The sequence below is a fragment of the Cryptotermes secundus genome, unplaced genomic scaffold, assembly GCF_002891405.2.
Source record: "Cryptotermes secundus unplaced genomic scaffold, Csec_1.0 scaffold116, whole genome shotgun sequence".
In the NCBI taxonomy this organism is placed as follows: domain Eukaryota; kingdom Metazoa; phylum Arthropoda; class Insecta; order Blattodea; family Kalotermitidae; genus Cryptotermes; species Cryptotermes secundus.
In genome coordinates, this window is record NW_019732857.1 from 860,358 (window position 1) to 875,217 (window position 14,860).

At 37.9% G+C, this 14,860-nt stretch overlaps 1 protein-coding gene across 5 annotated transcripts in view; it reads left to right on the plus strand.

Annotated features, from left to right (window-relative positions):
* Positions 1 to 14,860, plus strand: part of LOC111867758 (lipase 3) — a 24,349-nt gene continuing 9,489 nt past the window's right edge. Inside the window, exons 1-8 of one of the 5 annotated variants that reach the window (XM_023857894.2) lie at positions 17 to 29; positions 292 to 352; positions 2,020 to 2,221; positions 5,874 to 5,988; positions 8,062 to 8,302; positions 11,014 to 11,166; positions 12,561 to 12,645; positions 14,273 to 14,415. In XM_023857894.2, coding sequence (XP_023713662.1) covers positions 2,026 to 2,221; positions 5,874 to 5,988; positions 8,062 to 8,302; positions 11,014 to 11,166; positions 12,561 to 12,645; positions 14,273 to 14,415 — 933 coding nt within the window. In that variant the 5' untranslated portion in view covers positions 17 to 29; positions 292 to 352; positions 2,020 to 2,025. The other 4 variants (XM_033752802.1, XM_023857895.2, XM_023857892.2 and 1 more) reach the window with 4 other exon arrangements.

Sequence of the window (14,860 nt, forward strand, 5' to 3'; positions counted from 1 at the left end):
TTCCAGTGACCTCATCGTGGCAGCACAAGGTGAATCTTGAAAAAGAACTAAGGTCAACAAGTACAATTATGATTGTTTACTGGTCAGCCAGTTTTCAGGGCAAACTGATAACTGCTTCACTATATAAATGAGAGCGTGTTTGTGTGTGTGTGGCAATACGGGAAAGTAAGACAATTATAACAGTTGGATTTCTTATTGGAGTCACAGTTTTTAAAAGCGAAATATGAGTGCGATATTGTTATGTTTTGTGATCTCTTTGCTAAGATATTTCTTTTTGTGTTCCTGCGACAGTATTGTTGACGGCAATGACAGATCTGGCTTACTGAAGAAACCAGATTATAAGTTATCAACAGTAAGTGTAGTGCTAACAGATTCTTTTTAATGGGACCAGGGTTAATTTGTCGCATAGTTGGCATGTGAGAAAGCAATTTTGAATAAGTATTTTACACGCTTGATAACATTTAAGCATATTATATGGATCTCCTCACCAGTTTTACATTACATGTATGAAAGTTAATAAAAGACGTTTCGACTTAGGTTCTTAACAATCCTTTAGCCTAAGCCAACATCTTCTCTAACTGTGATGCTTTCACTAACGCCTTCATGCAATAGAAATCTTTATATATCTATGACTGATATCTGAGGCCAAAAGAAACTACGGCTTAATTTAATTCCTGTTTTTCTTTCGTAAATATTAGGACCTGGTGTAGCGTCAGTGATTGCTATTTATCTGTGTAATAGTGAAGGTAATGTAAGTAAATATCACAGATCATGGTATGTGTTAAACTTAACAATGTAAGAAGTGACGCTAGTGTGGATTTCTGGAAAAAATGATAGAGTACCTTATCTGAAAGACCTTGAAGAAAGCAATAAAAAAGATTAGAAACTTGTACAGGTGTATGAAAGCTGAGCCGTTAGTATCTGATCCTAGCCCTTCTGAGGTTGAAAGTGCTATTGCGAAGTTGAAAAGGTATAAATCGCCAGGTAGTGATCAAATTCTGGCAGAACTTATTCAAGCAGGTGGCGAAATATTACGTTCTAAGATCCACAATCTAATTACTTCTATTTAGCATAAGAAAAAATTGCCTGATCAGTGGAAGGAGTCTATTATTGTACCAGTTCACAAGAACGGTGATAGAACTGACTGTAGTAATTATCGGGGGATATCACTGCTATCAACTTCATACAAAATTTTATCCAGTGTTCTTCTCTCAAAATTAAGTCCATATATAGATGAAATTATTGGGGATCATCAGTGTGGGTTTCGACGTAACAGATCAACTACACATCAGATCTTTTGCATTCGTCAGATACTGGGGAAAAAATGGGAGTACGATGAGACAGTACATCAACTATTCATAGACTTCAAGAAAGCCTATGATTAAGTTAGGAGGGAAGTATTGTACAATATTCTCATAGAGTTTGGGGTACCCATGAAACTGGTTACGCCGATTAAAATGTGTTTAAACGAACCGCATGGTAAAGACGGTATAGGTAAACATTTGTCTGATAATTTTCGTATTCAGAATGGTTTAAAACAAGGAGATGCTTTATCGCCACTGCTATTCGACTTTGCTTTAGAATATGCAATTAGGAAGGCCCAAGAAAACCAGGTGGGACTGAAATTAAATGGGACACATCAGCCTCTAATAGAAATGAGTACCAGGAATCTTCCTCAGGGTAAAAGGCGGCCGGTGCTTAAGGCCGACAACTTCACCGATATCTGTGAGTCGACTGTCTAGAAATGTCGGCGTCTCAATGTCTCACAACCCTATGGGTCTCCACGACCTGTTACAGGGATAGCTTTACCTTTTATTCATAATAATTGACTGTTAACAACCCACGATTTCATGTTAAATATGTATAATACATTGCCAGATTTTTCAATATTTCTATTTAAAGCATTCACACATTTTTTAAAAATATAAAATTATATACATCTCCCCCCCCCCGAACCAGCTAGTTCCACCGCCTCCTGTTCTTCAGTGTTTAAACAATGGTTTATGGTACTTATTTCAGCCTGAAATGGTAATGAAGAACGGATACCCTGTAGAAATTCATGAAGCAACTACTAAGGATGGGTACATCCTCAGCATGCATCGTATTCCATATAGCCCCAAGTCTAATAATTCAAGGACAAATCGACCAGTGGTTTTCTTACAACATGGCCTTTTCTGCAGTTCAATAGACTGGGTGATACTTGGACCCGGTAAAGCACTAGGTAATATTGACGGAAATGTTGAAGAGTATGAAATCCTTCCCTGTCATTGCCAAGATTCGTAAGCTTAAGTAACGAACCCTCACATCAATAGAGAATAAAACTACATTGTCCTTGAATATTGGGAGCCGTGACAGCTCAATCTTTATAGCGACAGGCTACGGGCGGGGAGGCTGAAGAATTTCTCTTGACAGCATTCAGACCAGCTTAGAGGCCCACCCAGCTTGCTAGCCAATGTATACTGGTGCGCTCTTTGGGGGTGAGTTAGGCGGCCGGGGTCTTAAAGTGGCCACCCGCCTTCATATAGTGTCGAGGTTAAGAATATGTGGATCTATACCTCCACTCCTCAGTGTGTCACGGTATGGTGCTTACTTAATTAAGCACACAGACGACTTTATCTTGAAAAATTCTGCCATAACATTGCATACCTATTTCATTTAAAGCAAATGATAAAGAATGTATGGCACAAACTCCGTCCTAAGTGCAACAATTTATTGTAGTTCTTTTGTCTTCTTTTCTTCTACACTACATGTTTCGGCCGTAAATGGCCATCATCAGGTGTATACTCTCACGTAGCTGTTACACCACAGGTAGTTTAAAATTAAAAAAAAAAAAACAGCTTTCTTAATTGTTCAATCCTCAGTTGTTAATAGGTCCCGATATATCAGGATCCCCTTGCTGATATTTGTCAGATATGTATAAAATCTTTGTTAATTTACATACGTCAATTTGATTTCTGAATTTTGGTATTTTTAACAGGATGCTTAAATATAATATTGCAAATGATAAAGAACTAGGCAAAGTTGTCCTTGAGCTTAATTAATTAAGCACCACATCATGAAGATATATGGGGAAGTGGAGGTATAACTCCACCATTCTTGACCTCGGAACTAGATGTAGGTGAGCGATCAGCTACACGGCCCGGCCGCTTTAGCCCAGGGGTAAGAGTCCCCGGTACCCATTGGATAGGAGGCCGAGTAGGCTCCGGAGCCGTCTGGACAGAAAAATCTCCCCTGCCGGGAACCGAACCCTGGCCGTCCAGCCCGTAGCCTGTCACTGTACCGATTGAGCTGTAAACAAGATCAGTATCAAGGAAAAGGGACTATAGTACTTTGTGTTCATGAGTTCAAGCCCTGGACCAGTGATATTTAATAACATAGTATTGATATCAAATTTCATGTGATTTATCCCTTGGATCGGAAGTATCGTAGACGGATCTAATTGGGATCTAGAATTAACTGAAACATTTACCATATGTTAATGCAGCCTGTCCGGCTCTAAATGACACTAAAGTAAGATATACAGTCTGGCCAGTGAATGTAAGGAAAATCTGATACCTTTTGAATCACTGCACCTCGCAAAGTTTCTTATGACCCAGAATATCTTAGTAAGGGGACCATTCGTGACATGACACACTTAACGCGATATTCAGCTCCTCGTCAAGTATCGGCAATCATCTCATTCGAGGTTTGAGATTAACCGACATACAAATAAAAATTTCTCGTTTTTATTTCTAATTTAACATTACATGTTTCGACCACAAAACAGCTGTCATCAGGTGGTACAAAAATAGTAAAAACGTCTATACTGTAAGGCAAAAATTATAAAAATACATAAAACATAAAAAAGCAGCCAGGTCGATCTTATTTAATTTTTACATCGGTATGTATATTAAAACCGAAATTAACGGCGGTGAAGATTCCTTATGCTGACCACGCGACACCCTCTATCGGCTAAAGTTGGCACTAACTTCGCAGACAAGCGGCGGTCGCTCGATCGGTATTGTTCACTTGCGGACTAAAGCCACGGCGTTTTTATGTATATTAACAGACAGTGCCTGTCACACTACACGCAGTCAATGTCATTCCCAAATTCACTGGATGTCTATTAAGTTTATAGCTCACGTCCCACTGTATAATTTTCTGCACTTTATACTCTCACGGTATACATTTACTTCTCTCCTACGCACTCTCCCCGTTATACTAACAATTTACAATTCCACGTTGTACGTTAATTTTAAGTTGGAGTGACCTTTCGACATTTTGCTGAATAGCTGAGGGGGGTTCTGAATTTTTTTAAAGAGGGGATTCATATTCGGCGAGTATATATTAATTTAAATTTTGGCGGTGGAGAATGTAATTTTACTTACAAGTGTATGTTACAGAAATAGGATGATGGAGGTTATGCGCTGGATTCGTCTTGTTCAGGATAGGAAACAGTGGCAGGCTCTTGTGAACACGGTAATGAACCTTCGGGTTCCGTATCGTGTTTCCAACTGGGCCAAAACGGGACGGAGCGGAGCTTCTCCGCATTCGCATAGAAGGTGACTTGCCCAAGCAGGTTACAAGACAAGACACTACATGAATTGTAGAGTTATGTACCAGAAAAAAAAAGTCTTCATAACCACCTCTGTGAGAACCTAAGTTCCTATAGACCTATACATGAAAATGTCCGCAGCTTATGTCTGTTTTCAATTCACATATATAATATTTCATTGGCTTTAGGGACGGACATTCTAAATTTAGCAACATACAAATGAACGACATCAAGTTTTATCTACTTATGGTTTACTGAATGCTGTCAGCAGTTTAGATTATATAGCATTGCAAGACTACATGATTAGTGAGTAACAAATTTGAAATTGTGTGAAAGCCAGTGAGCATGGGCTCATTTCATCACTTGCAACGTGAACTAAGGAAAATCACGAAGAATCTCGGTTAGAATCGTCGAAATTCAACTTGGGCATTTCCTAAGCACAAGCCAGAAGAGCTGCTTCCACTTGGCTAATCTGTTCGGTAACTGGGGTGAAGTCTATGGCGCGACTAGGCTGCCGATGTTAGAATCGTATATGCAATAACATCTAAGCGGATGAAGTATGCAAAATAGGAAAGAATTTCAAAAATATGCCCCGTGTTTGCATTCTAGCATATTCATTCATTCATCAGTTGTCTGTCAGACGACAGGTCCACAGTCTCTTCCAAAATAATTCCTCCACCTAATGCGATCACAAGCTTTCTCCTTCAAATGAAAATATCCTCTTCTATCCCAAAGTCTTCTTCCTCGTCTTCTGGTCACTTCTATCCGCCCTTCCGATTTGTTTTGCCTCCAGTGGAAACATCTCGCATACATGGTATCTCTGTTTTTGGAAAGAGACTATCCAGGAAAAGTGATAATGTGGTAGTTTTTCCATTTGCTTTCCACATCGCAGTACAGCAGCCGTTCAAACCACTCTGGTCACGCCTGTTGCTATACGAACTTGAACCATCTCGAGCATCATTTGCTCTGTGCTTCAAGTCGCTACTGATGACGCTGCTTCCGGCATCAGTTTCTGGTTTTTGATCTCTCTCTTCGTCTGATGCCTACCCTATATATATATAAGCCCGAAAATCGTCTATGTCAATATAAAAAAATTCGAATGACTTCAGTTCTATATCCTCTATACAGTGTGGTCCATACCGCTACAAGTACAGTACCCCTAACAAAGAGTACTGTTAATGACTTAATGCACTCATCATATGTTAATAAATGTAATCATGAAGACTTGTATGTGGACTCTTACAGTGTGCCATATTATGTATCAAAAGAGCTGTACTGGACAACTACTACTACAATAAGACACTCTTCCCATGAATTAATATTGTATGTCTGTTTTCAGCGTATTTATTGGCTGACGAAGGCTATGACGTATGGCTAGGTAATGCACGAGGCAACGTATATTCCCTCAAACACACAACCTTGACACCTCAACAAAAAGATTTTTGGAATTTCAGGTATCATTATGTTTTCGCATTGTAAACGCAAGCATTTAAACTTAGATTATTTGTCACAATAAGTATTTTAAAAGTTAAGTCAACATAGTAACTAGGCCATGGGCTGGGGGACCGGATTTTACATTCTGGTTGGAACAGAACATCTTCCTCTGCATCGCATACCTGGGGCTCTCTCCCTAGGGGTAAAGCATCAGAGTGAGTAGCTGACCATGCAGCTACATGTACATCTAGTGCTGCGATTGTGAAGGAATGGAGCATTACTTTAACTCCTGCATGTGTCTTCACAGCGTGGTGTTTACTTAGGCAAAGGGACACCTTTAACCTCACCTTTGAGTGAATAGAATCTAATAACATCCTAATAATGATGATCTGATCTGCATCTGATTATGACTCACCCTCAAAGATGTTTTGGAGAGAGTAACAGCCACTCTAGCACTAAAAGTATATCCTCCTGCTAGCATAAATATTCAGCAAAGTGTTAGAGGCTCATGAAAAGTTTCATCTATATGAAGTTATTTATGTGTTCCAAATACCTACATTTTTTAACCACAAAGTTCTCAATCACTAGATTGAGACTAGCTCTTTCTAACGGGCCCAACTGGGTAGGTCTATCCTGCCCCATCCGCCTGAGGACGGAGACAGATCCAGTCTCTGAAACGTTGTGGTTTTTTGTCTTATATACTAGACAATGGATAGAGTCCAAAATAAGCCTAATAGTTCTGTACAGATTTTCATAACTGTGGTGAAATTTATCACAACTTACACTGGAACCTTTCACTCTACATTCCAGTTTATACTTTCTCCTGTAACATAAAAATCAATGTCAAAAAAGTATTTTTACAATGTATCCTTAACTTACATTCGAATTTCCTGTGTTATTTCAACTGGAAATACTACTAACAAACACCATTGAGAATATTCATTCTTAGGCCGCGCCATAGCTCAAGTGGTTAGTCGCTGGCTTCCCACCTCGGTGGCCCGGGTTTGAGCCTGGGTCTGATCAAGTGGGATTTGTGGTGGACAAAGTGGCGCTGCGGCAGGTTTTCTCCGAATACTTCAGTTTCCCCTGACAATCTTCATTCCACCAAAATCCCCATCATAATAACCTGGGCAGGTATAATAGGCCAATCAGTTGCCAATGTGCCAAGTGGATCCAGCTCGACTCCACCCCCCACCCCCCATGCGAATATAGAATCTGCCAATCATGAAGCGTGAAGGCTCAGTACCATTCTCAGAGCCCACAAGTCAAACTACCATGCAGAACAAACAGGGATATAAAATACTAGATATAAATGCAGTCAGTCAACTGCAAGTGGTATGTAAAGGGCATGGAAACAAAGATTTAATTCTGTACATTGTTTCAGAGTTGAAATTTATGCAGTATATCTGCATACAATTCTGTTAAGTCTTAGAAACCAGAAAACCTGAGAGACAATAGAAAAGGTAAAGGTTAAGTTTCCCCTGTGCTTAACTAGTTAAGCACTATGCCTTGAAGGCTTATGGGGGAGTTGATGTATAGATCTGCATATTTTTGACCACTTAGCACTATTTGCGAGTGGTCAGTTTCACGTCTCAGCTGCTTTACCCCTGGGGAAAAAGCCCCTGGTACCCATTGGATAGGAGACTGGGTGAGCCCCAGAAATGGTCTCGGCGTGGAGAAAATTCTTGACCCTACCGGGACTTGAATTTCAACCCCTCTGCCTTCCAGCCTGTAGTAAGTTGCTATACCGACTGCGCTAACCCATAGAGAATAATATTAAAATTGGGGGGGGGGGGTTGGAGGAAAGTGGACTAAATTGGCCCAAATAAGGGGCCACTGCTAGGGTTTTTTAGTATTTGTAACAGGATATTTCTTGAATAGTGATAAATGATTTGGTAGGAGCCTACATAAGGAATTTAGTCAATTATTCCTTGTTTCATAATGAAACCACATGATTTGGTTGGCATCACACTGTATAATACTTCATGGAAAGAAGTTATCGTACCATCAACCCAATGATAAAACTACAAACCTACGATTCAACTATGCAGCAGTTTCAGAATTTGACTACTGGAATAAGGATGTGTTTGCAGCTGGCATGAGATGGGTACTTATGACCTACCTGCTGTCATTGACTATATACTGGCCAGGACAAGGCAACAAGATGTGTACTATATTGGACACTCCATGGGCACTACTATGTTTTTTGTGTTAACATCCCTCAAGCCAGAATACAACACCAAGTTTCGACTCACGATTGCCTTTGCACCTGTTGTTTTCATGTCAGATGTGAAGAGTGACATCTCAAAGCTCGCTGCTTTTAGTAGAACAGGGGTAAGTTTTCATATTTATGAGTCATGCTGAAATAATAAATGCATGGTGTTCCACAGGGATCAATTTTGGGCCCCTTGCTTTTTCTCCTCTACATAAATGATCTATCAAAAACCATCAATAATAAATCTAAACCAATTCTATTTGCAGATGTCACTAGTATAATATTTAAGAACTCTAAAACTGAAGACTTCAAAAATGATACAAATTTTGTATTTGAAGCTTTAAATAGATGGTTCGAAGCCAATAAACTCTCAATAAATTTTGATAAAACCCATTACATACCATTCTTAACTAAATACAGCCACCAAATTGATCTGGTCATCAGTTATGCCAACAAATTAATCTGTAAAGCACCTGATACAAAATTCCTTGGAATACATGTAGACAGTACAGTCTTGGAAAATACATATAGAACAAACTATACCTAAATTAAGTGCAGCTTGCTATGCAATGAGATCAATTAAGCCCTTTATGCCACAGGAAACACTGAAGATGATTTACCATGCCTACTTTCATTATATTATGAACAATGGATTAATATTCTGGGGGAACTCTTCACATAGTGTAAACATTTTTAAGATACAAAAGAATATAATTAGAATCATTACAGGGCGTAGAAGTAGAGATTCATGTAGAGATTTATTTAAGAAATTAAAAATTCTATCTCTTCAATCACAATATATACTATCGCTTCTCTTATTTGTTGTGTACAACAAAAATAAATTTGAATTAAATTCCAATATCCATAACATGAATACTAGACAAAAATATAACTTCCATCTACCTTAATCAAACTTATCACTATATCAAAAAGGAGTCTACTTTTCTGGCATAAAAGTGTACAATAGTCTCCCACAAAGTATCAAAAACTTGAGTAATGATACTAAACATTTTAAATCAGAGCTAAAGAAATATCTGCATGCTCATTCCTTCTACTCTGTAGACGAATACCTCAATGTAAATAGAGAATAATGTAGAATTAAGCTATATTAGTTTAAGATAAAATTACTTGTACCAGTAGGTATTATTTTAACTTGTTCTATATCCAGAGGTATTAACCTACTTAGGATCTATGGAATGCAAATAAATTCAATTCAGTTCAACAATTCCCACAGTTACCTCCAGACTCTACTGTTGCATGGGCTTACTATAAAATAACTTCCCACACTTCCGAACATAAAGTCTCATTCAATTTCCTTCTTTCCACATCACATTCCCTCGCAATTGAAACATCCAATATATTGTTGCTATGCCTCCACATTTGGTCAACTTCTCAACCTCTGACCACCTCAGCAATGGTAAATCTATTTATAATTTATTTAAAAATTCTGAGAATAGTTCAGACTATAAAGCATTGAATGGAAGGACAATTAATGAATGATGAATTGGAGAGAATGTGGAAGAAAGCAGTCATTGCCCATTTCAAGGTAGTGAGCCAGAATTTGTCTAAGGAGACTGAAGAGAACCATAAAAACAGTCAGGAAAGATGTCCCAGCCAAGATTCAGGATAATTTCTGAATGTAAGCCAAAGGCGTTGCTGCTTGAGCTAACTGGCTCGATCAGAGAAAGTCCACTTCTGAGGTAGAGTCTATTGCCCTTGGTGGCAGTGGCAGTATACGGATAAGAATTATGTTCAGCTAATGAAATATTCTTCATAATGGAAAGTAGTGTTTCAAACAGGGAATGCTTGAAGAAAGCAGTCTTCTGGGATTTGGCACCGTGTATATGTGGTGTTAACTGACGTTTCGTTTCTCACGGTGTTGTCGCTTGCAGATTTCTTATACTTTTTCTTCTACCCTGAAGATGGGGGCGATACGTTCCTCCGAAACGTCGGTTAACACCACATATACACGGTGCCAAATCCCAGAAGACTGCTTTCTTCATAGTCACCGCCGTGAAAGCCTCAAATCTTACATAGTGTTCCTCTATGGGGAGGCTACTCAACGACACATTCGACGACTCGAGACGCTACGTTGTCTGCTTTACCGTTTCTCACGGTGTTGTCGCTTGCAGATTTCTTATACTTTTTCTTCTACCCTGAAGATGGGGGCGATACGTTCCTCCGAAACGTCGGTTAACACCACATATACACGGTGCCAAATCCCAGAAGACTGCTTTCTTCATAGTCACCGCCGTGAAAGCCTCAAATCTTACATAGGGAATGCTTGACTACACATTGCTCATTAGTACGATTCTAAAGAAGGAACAGAATCCCAGGTATATTGTGCAGACACTAGTGTACCACTTCATAATTCTTTAAAAACTTAAAATAAATAATGTTATTAATATTGTAAAATGCCTGCTCAAAGCCATAATTGTGGAGTCAGAAGAGACAGCCATTGTTAGGGAATGGCCGGTAAACACATTTCCGTGGCACCGAATACATGAATGCAACAATGAATAAATTAATGGAGCTGTGTTTTCTAATAGGTATATGCAGAGGCTATATAAGGACAGCCATTCCTAGGCAACAATCAGTGAAGACATAGCAAACTGTGAAGTCTTAGTGTGTGCCATGGAAAAATGCATAAATCAGTGAGAGTACTATAATTACTTGCAATTACAAATCATAAGTGTTCAATACATCCAATTACTAATCCACACCATGTGTCTAGACAACAAGTACTGAATATTAAACACTAAATACACAACTTTGTTTTCTTAGTTGATTTAATGTTTTGTTAACTTTTTAGTGATGGAAAATGTTACAGAAGCAAGCTGATCAACTTTACAACAGTGGTATTTTCTTTCCACCAAGAACATGGGCTGAACACATTCAGGTGGCTTGTAACAACAGGACCTTCACCCTATGCAGTACCCTGATCTTTCTGGTTGCAGGTTTTGATCCACAAGAACTTGATCCGGTAAAGGACCAATAATAAACTTTTACGTCCATTCATGATAACAGAACAACACAGGAAATAATGAAACTGAGTTTCTTTTCAGAGATGAGGAGGCCTAATAAATCATTTTTTCTTTGAATCAAACTTCCTTATGTTTTGTCTATTATTTTTGTTATTCACTCTCAGCTTGATAAGTTCTGGAAAAGTACATCAGTATAATTTGATGATTTAGTGATTATTAATGCATGATGTGCATGTGAGTGTCAGTGTGACTAAAGTGAAAAAAGTGAAGTAATCATTAGCCTTTTTTTTCTCTCTCTCTCTCTCTTCTTTTCCAACATGCGTGAAGAGCAGACATCTCAGCTATGACTTTTCATGTTTGTATGTCTCTAAATAATAGAAACAATTCTTATAGTACAGGGTCTGATTAAAAAGTTGAAATTATCCAGTTCATCAAAAGATATTTTGATGGTTATTCAGTCTATGACAAAATTTCTTCCCTTTATGGAATCTGAGGTTCATTACCTTGTTCAGAAATGTCTGCCAGTGGGTCCTATTCTGAGCCAATTTAGTCTGATCTCCACATTTAAATCATATTACATAAAATAATTTTATTATCATTCTCCTATATTTGCTTAGGTTCCATAACCAAACTTCTTTATACATGTTGTACTTCCCCCATTGTGTCCTACATGTTCCGCCCATCACAACATCCTTGATTTCATTCCCCTAACAGCATTAGGTGAAGAGTAACACTATGAAGTTCCTCATTATGCAAATTTTCATCCTACCATTACATCCAATTCCCTAGGTACAAATATTTTCAGCCCTTCTCACATCCACATAAATCAACAGGTCAAATTATACACCTTGTGTATTTTATTGTTTAAGAGTTTTAGAAAGGAGATGCGAAAACAAAAGATTCTGAACCAAATGGCAATAACCATTATCCAGATTCACTCTGATCTTAATTTCAGTTCACTTGCATTTGTTATAGTTCTCAGCATTTGATCTTTGCTATATTTTCACATGATTTTTAGCTCTCTTAATATCACGATTTTCCTCTATTCTGGCAATGGGACATGAATACATACATTTCTTGGTTTTATATGCATTTATTTCTACACCACCTTCTTACTAGCTTCTAAGAGAGTTTGTGTTTTTCTCTTTATGTCATTAAAGTTCTTGCCCAGTAAATTTACATCAATACCTCTATACTGTCTTGGACTTTCCTATGGTCTGTCCTGAAAGATGAAACTCAACAGTATTATAGCATCTGCACAGAATCCACTAGAGTAAGAAGCACAATATATAATATTTACAAATACATACAGAGATTTTCTTTGGCTTGCACAGATACAAGAGTGTTCCTTTAAAGATACATATACTGTATACATGCAAATTTCTTCTTGCAGAAACTCCTTCCAGTGATACTAGCCCATTATCCTGCTGGATCCTCCATGAAGGCCTTGGTGCATTATGGTCAACTAATGAGAACAGGTATTAATTTCAGAACTGTCACCCATTAGAATATATTATAATTGCTGGGTTACACCAAACCATTCATTAAAATTTATATGAAAATTTCTCTGGGAACTGGCCATAAAACTTTAGAAGCTGAGGATTCATGAAAATCCAGTGATCACCCTGATTAAAAATTATATGTTTTCATAAGTAACATGGTTAAATTGAATAACCGTGTGCTTCAGCCACAAGAAAATCTGGAAAGACACTCTAATTCACTGCACTAAGATTATTGACATGTGATTGTTGCAAAAGTATAATAATCATTCTCCTTGTCACCTTACTTATAATTTCCCTGACTGGTATGACTAACATAACATTGCACATAACCGCTCACATGCTAACATTCTTATCATCTTGGGTGACTTTTCTACAAACTAAATACATAATAAAATAACAAAAAATTTCTCCTGGTAATGACAGAATAAAGACTGACCTCCTGAAATACGCACCAGTATAAATTAAAATAAGATATTTAATAATAATTAACATATGTTGTAGAATGCAGATGAATAGAAAGTGGCATACTTTGCCCTATTTTCAAAAAGGTCCAGTGATTGAGACTAGCTCTTTCTAACAGGCCCAACTGAGTAGGTTTATCCTTCCCCACCCGCCTGAAGACGGAGACAGATCCAGTCTCCGAAACGTCATGGTCTTTTGTCTTTTACATACCAGACGATAGATGAAGTCCAAAACAAGCCAAAAGAAGTACAGTATACACCATCGTCACAATCCTTTCAAGTCTAACAACAGATAAGACTTCCAACAATATTACTAAATTAAATTATAAACCCAGAGGACACTGAAGTATTGGACAACCCATAGCTAGATGGGACGATATATTCTCATGAAGCCACAAACAGGCCAATGACCTATATCCTGGAGGGAGGAGTAGAAGGGTGAAGAGGAGAAGAGTTTCTTACACTCCAGCCCCCTTTACTTTCAGTACTTAGAGAAAAGATTCATAAAAAAATACAAAATTTAACTAATAAATTCATGGCATATGCAGTATGAACTGAGAATTAAAACAGAGATAAACTACAAATTCTAACTAACGTTTAGTCTATTTTCTCCACCTTCCATGAACAGATGGTTTTATGGTATTATGTGCACACATGCCTGTAGGCATGTCCTAGTAATTGATTTTCATGAATCTTCAAATGAATATCATGCCATTGCTAACTAATCCATTTTCATATATTTTAATCAAACTATTTAAGTCACATTCCATATAATAATTATATGCACTTCTGCCTGACTACACTATGCAAGAGGGCCAAGATAATAATACAAAACAGCAAATAAATCCCTTCAATACTGCACTTGATCACACTGTTGATGTATGTAAATTAGAGACCTGTGTCCTGTATACCTGATACCTGTCTATAGCAGTTATGGTATCTATCATCCTTCTTTTTCAACTTACACCAAGGGCAATTCAGAACCTCATCCTGGTCAACATGGATCACTTGCTTTCCACTTCAAAAGGTCAAAATGTTAATGACATTATAATATCTTGATCTGGATTTACTGAATACATATTAAAGAGAAAAAGAAAGAGATGAGCAGAGAAATGTAGTAACATTCTTTCCTGTTATTGCAGGCAAATTCCAACAGTATGACCATGGCAGAGCTCTAAACATTATGTATTATGGAACTCTTGAACCTCCACCATATAACTTATCTGCTGTGACAGCTCCTGTCAGCTTATACAATGGTAAAAATGACTGGTTATCATCTATAAAGGTAAGAATACAAAAGATTGTAAACAGTTTCCATGTTCTTCCCTTCCATCTTTGCCTTGTGAATGCTCCTAACAGCTACAGATCAATTTCATGAACATGTTAACAATATACACTGACATTTTCCTTGACCTATTCATTTTAGAAAAGTGTTCCCATAAAATACTATGTCTAGGGCTCAAATTTCCTGCTGCTTGCAATTTTAGATATTATTACTGGTGGTTGTGGTAGCAGCAGCAATAATAGCAGTAGCAAATGTAAAATAGTAGTAGTGGTGGTGGTGGTAGGAGTGGCAGCAGCAGTGGCAGCAGCAAGTAGTCATAGTAATGGAAGAATGTTATTATTTTTTTTGTTTGGAAGGATCTTCAAATTTGCTGCAGATAACACCAAAGATTAACATCATCACCATGGTTCTGTACTTACTTACTTACTAATGGAGCTGAGCCCTT